A 14,080-nucleotide genomic window follows, 5' to 3' on the forward strand; every position below is an offset into this window, starting at 1 on the left:
AAAATAATTTAATTAAACGTAGGTTTTATTTTACTTTATTTTTTACATTTAAAAATTGTTTAATTAAAAATATTTTTCATACAATTTTTATAATTGAAGTATAGTTGATTTACAACATTGTGTTAGTTTCAGGTGTACAGCAATGTGATTTAGTTATATATCTACATTTATATATACATATATCTATTTCAGATTCTTTTCCATTATAGGTTATTACAAGATATTGAATATAGTTCCGTGTGATATACAGTAGGTCCTTGTTGTTTATCTATTATATGTATAGTAGTGTGTATCTGCTAATCCCAAACTCCTAATTTGGGAGTTCTGACCAGTGTGAGGTGATACCTCATTGTAGTTTTGATTTGCATTTCTCTAATAATTAGTCATATTGAGCATATTTTCATGTGCCTGATGGCCATCTGTATGTCATCTTTGGATGACATACAGATGGCAGTTTAAGTCTGTTTAGGTCTTCTGCCAGTTTTTTGATGGGGTTGTTTGTTTTTTGATATTGAGCTATATTGAGCTGTATGAGCCCTTGTTGGTCACATTGTTTGCAAATGTTTTATCCCATTCTGTACATTGTCTTTTCATTTGTTTATGGTTTCCTTTGCCATACAAAAGCTTTTAAGTTTAATTGGGTCCCATTTGTTTATTTTTGCCTTTATTTCCATTACTCTAGGAGATGGATCCAAAAAAATAATTGCTGTGATTTATGTAAGAGTGTTCTGCCTATGTTTTTCCTATAGGAGTTTTACAGTATCTGGTCTTACATTTAGGTCTTTAATCCATTTTGAGTTTATTTTTGTACATGGTGTTAGAGAATGTTATAATTTCATTCTTTTACATGTAGCTGTCCAATTTTCCTAGCACCACTTATTGAAGACACTCTTTTCTCCATTGTATATTTTTGACTCCTTTGTCATAGATTAATTGACCTTGAGTGCATGGGTTTATTTCTGGGCTTTCTATCCTGTTCCATTGATCTATATGTCTGTTTTTATGCCAGTATCATACTGTACTGATTACTGTAGCTTTGTAGTATAGTCAGAAGTCAGAGAGTGTGATTCCTCCAGCTCCATTCTTCTTTCTCAAGATTGTTTTGGTTATTCTGGGTCTTTTGTGTTTCCATACAAATTTTAAAATTACTTGTTATATAGTTCTGTGAAAAACGCCAATGGTAATTTGATAGGGATTGCATCAAATCTGTAGATTGCCTTGGTAGTATGGTCATTTTAACAATATTGATTCTTCCAGTCCAAGAACATGGTATATATTTCCATCTGTTTGTGTTGTCTTCAATTTCTTTCAAGAGTGTTTTATAGTTTTCAGAGTACAGGTCTTTTGCCTCCTTAGGTAAGTTTTATTCCTAGGTGTTTTATTCTTTTTGATGCAATGGTAAATGGGATTGGTTCCTTAATTTCCCTCTCTGATAGTTTGTTGTTCATGTATAGAAATGCGTCAGATTTTTGTATATTAATTTTGTATCCTGCAACTTTACCAGATTTATTGGTGGGCTCTAGTAGTTTTCTGGTGTGTCTTTAAGATTTTCTATGTATAGTATCATGTTATCTGCAAATAGTGAGAGTTTTACTTCTTCCTTCCAATTTTATTTGTTTTTATTTGTTTTTTTTTTATTTTTTTGTTTTTCTTCTTTTTTTTTGTTTTGTTTGTTTTTCTTCTTCTTTTATTTGTTTTTCTTCTCTGATTGCTGTGGCTAGGACTTCCAAAACTATGTTGAATAAAAGTGATGAGAATGGGCATCCTTGTCTTATTCCTGATCTTAGGGGGAATGCTTTCAGCATTCCTTTTCACTGTTGAGGATGATGTTAGCTGTGGGTTTGTCATATATGACCTTTATTATGTCGAGGTATGTTCCCTCTATACCCACTTTCTGGCAGAGTTTTTATCATAAAAAGATGTAGAATTTTATCACATTTTTAAAGGTTACTTTCCACTTACAGTTATTACAAAATATTGGATATATTCCCCATGTTGTATAATACAGCCTTGAGCCTATCTTACACCTAGTAGTTTGTACTTCCCACTTCCCCACCCCTATATTGGCCCTTCCCCCTTTCCATGGTAACCACTAGTTTATTCTCTGTATCTGTGAGTCTGCTTCTTTTTTTGTTACATTTACTAATTTGTTGTATTTTTTTAGATTCCACATATAAGTGATATCATACAATATTTGTCTTTCTCTGTCTGACTTATTTCACTTAGCATAATGCCCTACAAGTCCATCCATGTTGCTGCTAATAGCAAAGTTTTGTTCTTTTTTATGGCTGAGTAGTAGTCTATTGTGTGTGTGTGTGTGTATGTGTGTATATATATATATATGTATATACCACATGTTTTTTGTCCATTCATCTGTTGATGGACCCTTAGGTTGCTTCCAAATCTTGGCAGTTGTAAATAATGCTGCTTAAACATATGTTCTTGAAGATGATTGAAGACCAGCAGAAGCCCTGTACAGGTGGGTGTGGCTTTTGTCTAAGGAAGTGAACTCCAATTATGTTCACATGAGAACAAAATACATTTTTAAGAGCATTATATTGGTAGAAACACCACCAGCATGGTCTGAAATTGAGAGAGACCTTACAAAATGAAAAGGCTTTTGGACCCCCCAAATTCTATTGACAGGACCCAGGCTCAGAACACTGTATAGCTCGAAACATTGTCTACCTCTTGTTGCAAAGGAATGATAATTCAAAGGATGGAAGCAAGAGCCCAGAGAGTGGAGCCAAAAACTATGGATAGTTATTTCTGAGTAGAAATAGGACTAAACTTCTAAGTGAGAAACTTCTAACATTTTCCTGGCTGATTTCAGAATTGCTGTGGACCAGTGATTTCTATTTGCCTCTTGTATTCTCTTTTTTTGAATAGGAATGTCTATAGTGATTATCCTCTGCCTGCTGCATATGTGTACCTTGAATATATGTGGGGCACATGTTTCTTTAGTTCATAGGTCTTCTAATTGTGAGGAACTGTATCCTAGAAACTGTATTTAAAGAACCATACCTGAGACAGCTGAATAACAGTTTGATTTAGATGCCAATATCCTGGATTTCAAGCTGAAGTTATAAAAGGATGAGACTTTTCCCCTTTCCTTTCCTTTTCCTTTTTCTTCAGTAGGGCATGAGTTTAGTTTACACATGAGAGGAATTTAATTTGTGGTCAGAGAGTGAACTGTGGTGGTTTAAAAACATGTCCCCCAAATTTTTGATGCTCCTCTGCTAAAAAGGTAGTTTCCTTTGTTCTAGAATGTGGGCTGTACTTAAGGGCTCTAGTGAATAGAATGTGACAGCAGTGACAGTGTTAGACTTCTGAAACTAAGTCATAAAAAGGATTATGTCTTCCTCCTTGCTTTGCTTTGAGAGAACTGGTTACCATGTCGTGAGGACACTCAGGCAGTCCTATCGAGAAAGAGCTGAGTTCTCTTGCTAAAAGATAGAAAAGAACTGAGTCCTCCAGCCAACAACTGTGTGAATCTCAGGAAGCAGATCCTCCAGCCTCAGTCGAGCTTTCAGAAAACTACAGCCCAAACAGCATCTTGACTGCAATCTCATGAGAGATTTCAAGCCAGAACCAACTAGTTCAGCCTCTGCCAGATTGCTGACCTTTAGGAACTATGTGAGATAGTATGTACTTATGTTGTAAACTGCTAAGTGATATGCTATGCAGCAATGGATAACTAACAAGTAAGCATTATCAATAAAAGTATGTTTGCAGAAAAAAAGTCATCCATTTAATCCATAGGTAACTCATATTTAACCTTTTTGTAGTGTGTAATATTTGAAACTTTAAAGTTAGTAGGTCAAAGACTGGGTAAGATATCTGACCTCCAATATATTAGAGTGAAGCTGCCCTGGGTACAGACAATATACTGTATCTTTTAGTGTTTTGGTGAATATGTAACTTGTGTGCTTCCAAATATTTTCTCAGGTGCTTTGTGACTGTTCCTTTGAATTTTACTATTTGTCTCTGCTTATCTCAAAACAGTGTTTAAGCTGATGATTGAAATGTTGCAAAAAATAGAAACTAGATTCATTCATTCATATATCTGAATGTAAGCTACATTATGGGAAAAACTGTTGGAAGAATTGGTAGAGACTTATCTCTCTTCTGTTTTCAAAAGCTGCATACCCAGGAGCTGTGATTTTTTTTTTTTTTGACACGTGGAGACTATGCAAAGTATTTCTGGATTATGTAGTTAAGTACATCTTAATCTGTAAAAGTAAAAAGAGCCAGAATCCATTAAGTATTTTCAAATATTTAGGACTTTAAATATTATTAAAAATCTTTAAAAAATTGACAGGGAAATACTTGAAAATGAAAAATATCTGAATTTTTCCATAAAAGTGATATAATCACTTGTAAGTGAATCATCAGCAGTAAAACTGTTTCTTGATAACATTTAACATTCGTTTGTTGTCTTTATCCTTAATAAGAAATTCAAACTAACAAATAAAGCAGCTGAACCTTGGTAAGTGTTTGTTACTATAGGTCATGTTTTCACCAGTAATAATTAGCTTTTTAAAAATTAAAATGTCTACTAATATCCTCTCTTTCTTCCTCAGGGAATTGCTCCAAAGCTGGAATTTTCTACAACCTCAGTGATTACCGAATGTCTGATAAGTTCAAGGAAGTGCCACACTCAGGTTAAAATCATTTATTTAAAATATCTAATGGTTTAATTTATTTGTATTTATTGGGCATTTGGCAAGCATTATTCTTTTATTTTGGCTACAACTCTTTTCACATTTTTTTGATCAGTCTCTAGTTTAAGTAAAACAATTATCTTAGATATTTAGCTGTTTGGTGACATGTTAATAAGTGTGGAAGTGAAAAGCTTGGTGTACGTGGTAGATGGTACTTTTTTTTTTTTAATGGAAAGAAATTAGGCTGCCAGAAAGATGTTGGTTTCAAAAAGTTCCACAGAGAACTTGATTGGAGGCTTCTATGAATCTTAAAGAAGTTAAAGTTCAAAGGATACATTTTTAGCGAATGAGACCAGAGGTTCTCAGGCTGGGATATAGGTGGTTAGTGGGTATAGCTTCTTGAGTGTCTCTAATTCCTTAAGGGACTGTCGCTTAGTTTGGTGGCTGTTCTAGTGCTGTCAGATCAAGAGAAGCTTCAATACTTCAGCCTAATAAGTACCTTCTATGTTTGTAAAAACTGCCTTCAGTAAACTCAGATATCTGGATCTAATATTACATTCTGGTCTAACTTCCTACTGAGTCACCAGGATCATCTTGCTACCCTGACCACAGGTTATCTAATAATGTCTAGGCATCACTCATACATATGTGACTGCATTATGACCAGGTAACAGTGGCCAGCCTGTGATGATGAGCCAGTACTATATAAAGCCTAGAGGACCCAAACAGGGCAGAACTGGACCTATGGTGGAAAAAGTAGAATGTTAATTTCCTGCATTATCAGTTTCAGAGGGAATTTGCTCAGGGTGGTAACTTGACAAGCTAACAAAGGTAAAATATGATTGTAAGATTATCAAGGGGATCTTTCTTACTTTGTTTAGCAAGACATTTGGTATGTTAGAGTTTGGCCTAATTATTTATCTTTTAAATGCAAGCTGAAACACGGCTACTAGAGATCTAATGACACGTACTTGCCAAATGCAGAGCTGGGTTACTGACTTGTTTGGAGATATGCACTGTGCACATTTGTAAATTGTCAGAAGTGCTTCCTCTGGATTCACAGAAGTTTCCTACCCACACTGCGGTATGCCTTTACTGGGTGGGTAGAAATTTCTTTTTTTGTCAGGAGTGTGGTATACACACAGAAGAGTACACACATTCTAAGTGTACAGCTTAGTGGAAGATTCCTTACTAAATGTAGAACTTTCACCCCACTAGTAGTTTCATTGGACTAGCAGTTTCCTCTGTAAGCTTTTGGCTAACTTGCCATTTCAATGTTTGTCATTTGTTTTTTGTTGAACAGAGATGTGAGAGAATAGCCTTTGGTGTTATTAAGAAAATATTCTTGAGAATCAGACAGATTTGGGTTCAAGTTCCTCAAAAGACTGGTTTAAAGATTAAATTAGAGAATATATGTGTCTGCACGTAGCATATAATTAATAAATTTTGTGGCTGTTACTGAGGTTATTCGTTTTTTAATTAAGATAATTGAGATATAGAAGACATAGATGAAATATAAGATGAAGACATTGTATGGTAGGCACAACAGAGTATCCACTTTTACATTAAAATTCTGAATGGTAACAGCCAGAATTTTAATCTTATTTGATCTTATTTGAGAACATGCTAAATCCACTTTTTTCCCAAGTGAATATTAGTTACAATTAAAATTTTAATGGGTATAAAACAGCATTTTCAGGTTCAAATACAGTTTAAGAATTAGACAAACCATTTTCGGTTTTTAAGAGAGGAGTGATTGAAATAAACTCTTTAAAATCATTTAGGTTTATAAATATTTATAATGGTCTTTATTCCTTTTGGCACATTATTTTCAAATTTTTTGTCACAATTGATGTTTTGCCACCAATTGAATGGACTGAAAAAATAAATATATTATTGGGATTTTCTGGAATATATCTAGTTTTCTATGTAGTCTCTTTTACCTACTGCAAAGTAGAATTTATTAGTAAATAGTTAAATATTACTAGTAACTTTATTAATATGTTTGATAATCTGTATCAGGTAGCTTTTGCTGTGTAACGAGCCACACTAACTTAGTAACTTAAAATAAGATGCTTCTCACAGTTGTGTGGATTGGCTGGGTGATTCTTTTGGTCTGGGCTGCCTAGGCTAGGGCTGAGTGGTCTAGGAGGGCTTCACTTGCATGTCTGGCAGCTGGCTGACTTCTTGGTGTGAGAGGGACTTTACATTCCTGGCGTTTGGCTTGATTTCAGCTGGGGTGATGGCCACAGACTCTCACCATCTAGCAGGCTAATTTCAGCTCATTCACATGTGGCAGGAAGGTTTTCTGGAGTAAAAGAAGACTAGCACTTTTCAAGTCTCCTTTTGTCACAAGTGCTGTTGTCCTCGTGGCTGATCTAGGGAGCCATTTTGTGTAAAACAGTATGAAACAGCTACTATTTTAAGTTTTCTTGGGCATTAATAGGATGCATTAAGGATTGATTAGGTTAGAAGGTATGAATCTGTGGTAGATACAGCACCGTTTCTAACTTCCTCTAGTGGTATTCAGCGTTCAAAAGCTGTAATCAAAAAAGAAGAAAGAGTTCCTTTCAGTTTGGTATAAGCAAGAGGTGGGTAAGAAGGAACTTTACAGCATTGCTGAAATAGGTGATGTTGGCTTCATCCGGATCTAAAGGTAAGAGATCCTAAAAATGTATGAGGATCTGGGGGAAAGAGATCTAGGGGCTGAGGGAGACGAAGAGGACAAGTAACAGATTCAGTGAAAATAAAAGAAGTAGGTTGAGGAAAAGGTTTGGTCAGCAAGGGGTTTTCAGAGTTTAGGGTGCAATGGATCTGTATAATGATAAAATCTAAGATGAAGTAGAAAAAGACAGTTAAAGCTCAGAAATAGGAAGTCTAAGTTCTTGGAAAGATTCATTGCTTGAACATTTTATTAAACCTCAAAGGTTCTTTTCATGTGTTAATAATGCTGCTTCTGTGAGTCAGTGTGATGTCATAGAGATAGGTGAAGTGGGATGAAAAATTCTGAATTACTTGTTGAAGTCATTGAACAAGGTGGGAGAAGGTCCAGGAGCATAGCAAGAGCTAGAGAAGAAAGAAAGATGATGAAATAATATGATGCTGCTGGTCTGTATGAAACTTGTGGACTTATTTTTCTAATCAGGAAACTTTGTTCCCTTGTTTTCCTGTTTTCTTTCCTGTTTAAAAAAAAAAAGTAGTTTCCTACTTTAAAAAATATTTGACTCTTCTCCTATTTCACATTTGTATTTTATTTACTTAGAAATAGATACCCTTAGCAAGTAGGGAGGGGGATTGAGAAAGTAGAGAAGAGGGAAGGTAGGATTGGTGGGTTTTCTTGTGTTTTTTTTTGCGGTACACGGGCCTCTCACTGTTGTGGCCTCTCCCGTTGTGGAGCACAGGCTCCGGATGCGCAGGCTCAGCGGCCATGGCTCACGGGCCCAGCCGCTCCGCGGCATGTGGGATCTTCCCGGACCGGGGCACGAACCCGTGTACCCTGCATCGGCAGGCGGACTCTCAACCACTGCGCCACCAGGGAAGCCCAGTGGTTTTTTAATGTGATAAAGTTAGCAGGACGTTCAAAGATTCTCAACTGTCCATTTTCTCGAATATTGGAAAGCTTATAAATCTAGACAAAGCTTGAAGAGGTCTTAAATTATTTACTTGTAATCCAACTTTTTTAAGGCAGAGACTATTTGAATAAAGTATCCTAATAACACAAAATATATAGAAATATCATTTGTGTTTAAAATTTTAGAGTGTTAGCCAGTTTTACTAGAAGACAGAGTACTAGTCATTAAAGTTTGTAACGTGTCTTTTGTACATTTTTACTTTTATAAAAGTACAGAATTAAGATGTTATGGTTATCTGTCATTGAATTGTAAAGTTTTAGTTTGGAAGAGATCTTAAAAATCCTAATCACCTTGTATAATCCAAATTATACGTTTTATGAAAATATGTATAAAGCTTTTCTTCAGATTTTCACGTTGTGCAAATGTATGTAATCATGATAGTATGAAGGAAACGTATAGTTTTCTCCATAAAGATTTTATAATCAACTAATTAGACATGTGTGTTGCTAAGATTACTAAACAAATCCTCTTAAATTATATAGCCAATTATTTGAATACATAATTATAAATGATAAACCAATGTTTGCATTAGTTTTTTAGTATACTGAAAAATAATTGTTTTTACTTTTTTTCTTAGATTTTTCAAATGATTAAATATTGGGCTTTAACTTTGTTAAAGTACTTGTTATACTTAAGAAGTGTGGTACAGTATATTTTATTAACTACTAGACAGAGTTATTTCGGAGGATATGGATTTGACTTCCCTCAGGATCTACATGGATAAGAGAGACTGATCTAGTTGGCTTTGATAGATTATATGTGCCTTAAATTACTTTTTAAGGTTTTTTCTACCTGTAGTTATATATATATGTATATGTATATGGTTTACCCAAGGGTCATAATATGTATAAAATATATCTCTCCTGACCAAATGAATTTTATTTTTTATGTTTAGGATAAATTTATTCACCATATGGCTCCAGTTGAAAAATCACATGGCAGACTGCAAACCAGAACATCAAGGTCACAAAAGAAAAACTCCAAATCACCTGAGAGAAATAAATATTGCATAAATGCAAAAAACTACGAACAGCCTACAATTTCTTCAAAATCACACTCTCCATCTCCTTACACAAAAAGACGCATGTGTGAGCTATCTGAAGACACTAGGCAGCGGCTGGCGCATTTAAATCTGGGGCCCTATGAATTCAAAAAAGAAACAGATAAACCTCCATTTGTGATTAGACATGTATGTGTTCTCTGAAACATTTCCATTTGAAACTGATCTAATCTGTTCTTCCACTAAAATATTATTCTCAAATTTCTTTCAACTTCTAGCTTATATTAATAATTTTCTTTCCTGAACTGTTAGCCTAGCAATCTAAAATGGAAAATTAACTTGATAAAAGAACATTCTTTTGCAGGCTTTAAACCGGGCAGAGATCAAGCTCCATTATGAATGCCATGTTAAATCCTCTCAGTAGCCATTTCCTTTCCTCTCATACAGTGGACCGTGTAATAACTTTACAAATTGAACTGAGATGTAATTGACATTAGTTCTAAAATGGCAGAGTAGGGTATTAAAAGAAGACCAAGTTTTCTTTGTGGAAAGGAAGACACCCTCCTCCCCCAGCCTTTTAAAAAATTATAATGGAAAAGTAAGTTTCTCTTGAAATTATGTCCCTTGGATAAACCTTATATAATGGATCTTTGAAGTAAATCTTTATTTGATGGGAAGAGGAAGGCCTTTGAAAGAAAGAGTTAACTTCAAGGGTAACATAGTTTCTAATCTTTCTATATGGAAGCCTGTTTTGGTATGGTTTGAGTTTAGAGCTTGTGTCCATATAGTCAAATAGACTCTGGCTAATTTTAAGGGTCTGTAATCAGAATATTTAATAAAAGGCTTTCTCAGGATCTTCATAATTTCTTTAATTTTTATCAAACTATATTACCTTAAAAGTATTTCTTTAAGAAAAGCTTGCAAATTAATAAAAATTGCTTTATATAATAATAAACTTGAAGATTTAAGTGCTTATAGAAGCAAAACAACTTTTTGAGATGTCTATGAAACACTTTCTGACTTTGTCTCTAATGCATTTTTTTCCAAATTTTAAAACGTAAATATCAGTACGAACATGTAAACATGCCCCTGTGATGGTCGAATAGCTTTTTTAACATACGCCACCTAGAAGTTCAGATTTTCTTTGTGATACCTTTAAAAAAAAATTTAGCTGTGCCTTAAGCAATATTTCATTCCATTTTCATATTTTGACTATGAATCCTTTATTATTGTAGCCTAAGTAATAGATTTTTTATTGTAAAAAAGAAAATTTATAATATAATGGACACTTTTAAATGATTATTTTATTGAGATTATTGTGATTATACTTGTCTTATTCCTATTGAACTCGTTTATAGGTTCTGGTCACATTTTTTTGTTGTTTGAACAATATCCAGATATGTTTACTTGCTTGTTTGACGACAGTTTCAGAATGCCTTTAATTCTGTTTGCTCATAATTGCAAATTAAGTTGAAAAGAAAGGACATGCTAAATTCTAATCTGAAGAAATATTAGCATTTTAATTAAAATGCCTATGTACGAAGATAACCAGGAATATTTTGAGCGTTAGCCACATAAAAGTTGCTTGGGGAAATAACTGCTCTTAAAATGTTTATTATTATGTTCATGTCACTGTTCAAAATAGAATAATTTTAATAATGCTTGGTATAAATCTTCACATTTTTATTTAAATGATTTCCCTTTCAGCTTTCCATTGAACAGAAAGAAATACATACTTCTAAGCTTATAAAATTGCTTACGTTATTGTATAGAACTAGATTTTTTCCAGCTGTATAAATGTATGCCTCTCTCAGCCCCATGGGCATTCATGATTTTAAAAGCACTTAACAAAATTGGTAACCAAACAAAATTTTAATTTGATACATGAATATGCAAAATGTAATACATTTAGGAAAGACATTCTAGTTTTACAAACACTGTATAAAAAGTAATCTTAAAGAATAAGAAGCCATTTCAAGAATCTAACTAGTACTCTCCCAAACTGGCACAACCATCCTATAAGAGTTAAACTGCATTCTTTGCTTTTTTATTTATGCAGAATAGGATTTTTTTCTATTGTGGTAAAATACTCATAACATAAAATTTACCATTTCAACCATTTTAAAGTGTATAATTCAGTGACATCAAGTATATTTATATTGTGGTTCAGCTGTCACCACTATCTAGTTCCAGGACTTTTTCATCACCCTAAGTGGAAACCCCATGCTCATTAAGCATTCACTCCCCATTTCTTTCCCCAGCCCCTGGCAACCACTGATCTGCTCACTATCTCTATGGACATACAGTGTTTGGCTTTTTGTGTCTTTTTTCATTTAGCACAGTGTTTTCTAGTTTCATCCATGTTGTAGCATGTATCAGTACTTGATTCTTTTTATGACTGAATAATCCATTGTACATTTTGTTTATCCATTAATCTGTTGATGGACATTTGGGTTTTCAACTTTTAGTTATGTGAATAGTACTTCTGTGAACATTCATACACAAGTTTTTGTTTGAATACCTGTTTTCATTCCCAACTGCTTTAATACCTAGGAGTGGAATTGCTGGGCCATATGGTAATTCTATGTTTAACTTCTTGAGGAATTGCCAAACTTTCCCACAGTGGTTCCTCCATTTTGTTTCCACCAGCAATGTGTGGTGGTTCCAATTTATCCACATTCTCACCACATTCTCATTTTGTTGTTTTATTTTTATTGTAGCCATCCTGAGGGGTGTGGAGTGGTATCTCATTATGGTTTTGATTTGCATTTCCCTAATGACTAATGATGCTGAGCATCTTTTCACGTGCTTGTTGCCATTTGCATATCTTCTTTGGAGAAATGTCTATTCAAGTCCTTTGCCCATTTTTAATTGAGTTGTTTGCCTTTTTGTTGAATTCAGTTGTAAATTTTCTGTTATATATTTAGGATTCTAGATCCTTATCAGTTACATGATATGCAAATATTTTTTCTCATTCTGTGGCTTGTCTTTTCACATTCCTTTTTTTAAAGTTAAATTTTAAAAAATTGTGGTAAAATATGCACAATATAAAACTTACTATTTTAACCATTTTAAGTGTACATTTTAAAGTGTACACATTAAGTACATTCACGTTGTATAATCATCACCACCGTCTATCTCCAGAACATTTTTCATCTTGCTAAACTGAAACTGTACCCGTTAAACAATAACTCCCCATTCCTCTTTCCCTTCAGCCCTGGCAACTACCATTCTACTTTTTGTCTCTATGAATTTGACTATTTTGGGTACCTCATATAAGTGCTACCTAATATATACAGTATTTGTCAGTTTGTGAATTGCTTGTTTCACTTAGCATAAAGTCATCAAGGTTAACTCATGTTACAGCATGTGTCAGAATTTTCTTCCTTATTATGGCTGCATAATCTTTTACATGTATATACCATATTTTGTTTATTCATTCGTCTGTTGATGGACACAGGTTGCTTCTACCTTTTGGCTGTTGTGAATAACACTGCTGTGAAAATAGTATAGAAATATCTATTCAGGGCCCTGGTTTCAGTTCTTTTGGGTATATACCCAGGAGTGGAATTGCTGGATTGTATGACAATCCTATTTTGAGTTTTTTGAGGCGCCACTATGCTGTTTTCCATAGTGGCTGCACCAATTTACATTCCTACCAAGAGTGCACAAGCGGTTCAATTTCTCCATATCCTTGTCAACACTTGTTACTTTCTGGTTTTTGATAATGGCCATCCTGATGGGGGTAAACTAGAATTTTGATTTGTACTTCCTTTATGATTAGTGATGTTGATTGATTTTCCATGTGCTTATTGGTCATTTGTATATCTTTTGGAGAAATGTCTTCTTAAGTCCTTTGCTCAACTTTTAATTGAGTTTTTTAGATTGAGTTTTAGATGTTTCTTTATATATTCTGGATATTAATGCCTTTTCAGATAATGATTTGCAAATATTTTCTCCTACTACATGGGTTGCCTTTTTACTTGATATTGTCCTTTTATGTACAAAGTTTTTAATTTTGGTAAGTAGAGCTGTCTTTTTTGCACAGATTTATATCATTCTGACTTTTTTTTTGTTAGAAAATGTGGATAACTGTTAATATCTTTTATTACTATACTCAGAATGCTGACTCCTGAACACAGCCAAGTAAAGACACTAAATTCAAAATCTATATGCTAAGGAGATAAGTAGTAAATGGCTAAACTTGTTTCTTAAATGTGGCAAAGTAAGATTTCCCTGTTTTTAACTTTGTAATAGGAAGCAAACTAGGCAATAAAGTAATGGACATTTCAACTATAAATCTGTTCATTTTAGAGTGGATTCAAAATATAATTAAAAATTTCTGGAGTTTAACTTAAATTTTATTTAAAAACAAACAGCAAAATACTCGGCTAAGCTCTGATCTTGGAACATCCTTGAACTGTATAGGCAGTATCATGTTAACTTGATGATAATGTGATCTATGTACCTCAATTGATTTTCTGACTCCATGAGACTGAAAAAAATATTTAAGCTCCATTTTACATTGAAATCTTCCTTATTCTAGGTTGATCCCCTAAGTCCCAGGGCTGATGCTTTATTTGGATCTTCTGGCAGAGACTGTGAAAGAAATGGATGGTCCAGGCTGCACAATGGTTAGCTACAAGTTATCTCTCTTCATCTGTTTTAGTTCTCTTGGCTACATTCAAGTCTTTGTCTTGGCATCAATTAATAAAAACAGAATCTTGGCTGTATTGGAAAATATGGTATAATGCCACTTTTTACAACTTGTGGGACACCCATGT

General features: G+C 33.9%; 1 protein-coding gene across 2 annotated transcripts in view; it reads left to right on the forward strand.

Moving 5' to 3' along the window:
* Nucleotides 1–14,080, forward strand: part of SPATA6 (spermatogenesis associated 6) — a 152,525-nt gene that overhangs the window by 57,433 nt on the left and 81,012 nt on the right. For both annotated transcript variants that reach the window (XM_082658980.1, XM_082658981.1), the window contains exons 6-8: nucleotides 4,584–4,664; nucleotides 9,192–9,485; nucleotides 13,843–13,930. In XM_082658980.1, the coding sequence (XP_082515106.1) occupies nucleotides 4,584–4,664; nucleotides 9,192–9,485; nucleotides 13,843–13,930 (463 nt within the window). The remainder of the gene's footprint in view (nucleotides 1–4,583; nucleotides 4,665–9,191; nucleotides 9,486–13,842; nucleotides 13,931–14,080) is intronic.

This window comes from Grampus griseus (assembly GCF_964374135.1).
Source record: "Grampus griseus genome assembly, chromosome: 1".
Taxonomy (NCBI): domain Eukaryota; kingdom Metazoa; phylum Chordata; class Mammalia; order Artiodactyla; family Delphinidae; genus Grampus; species Grampus griseus.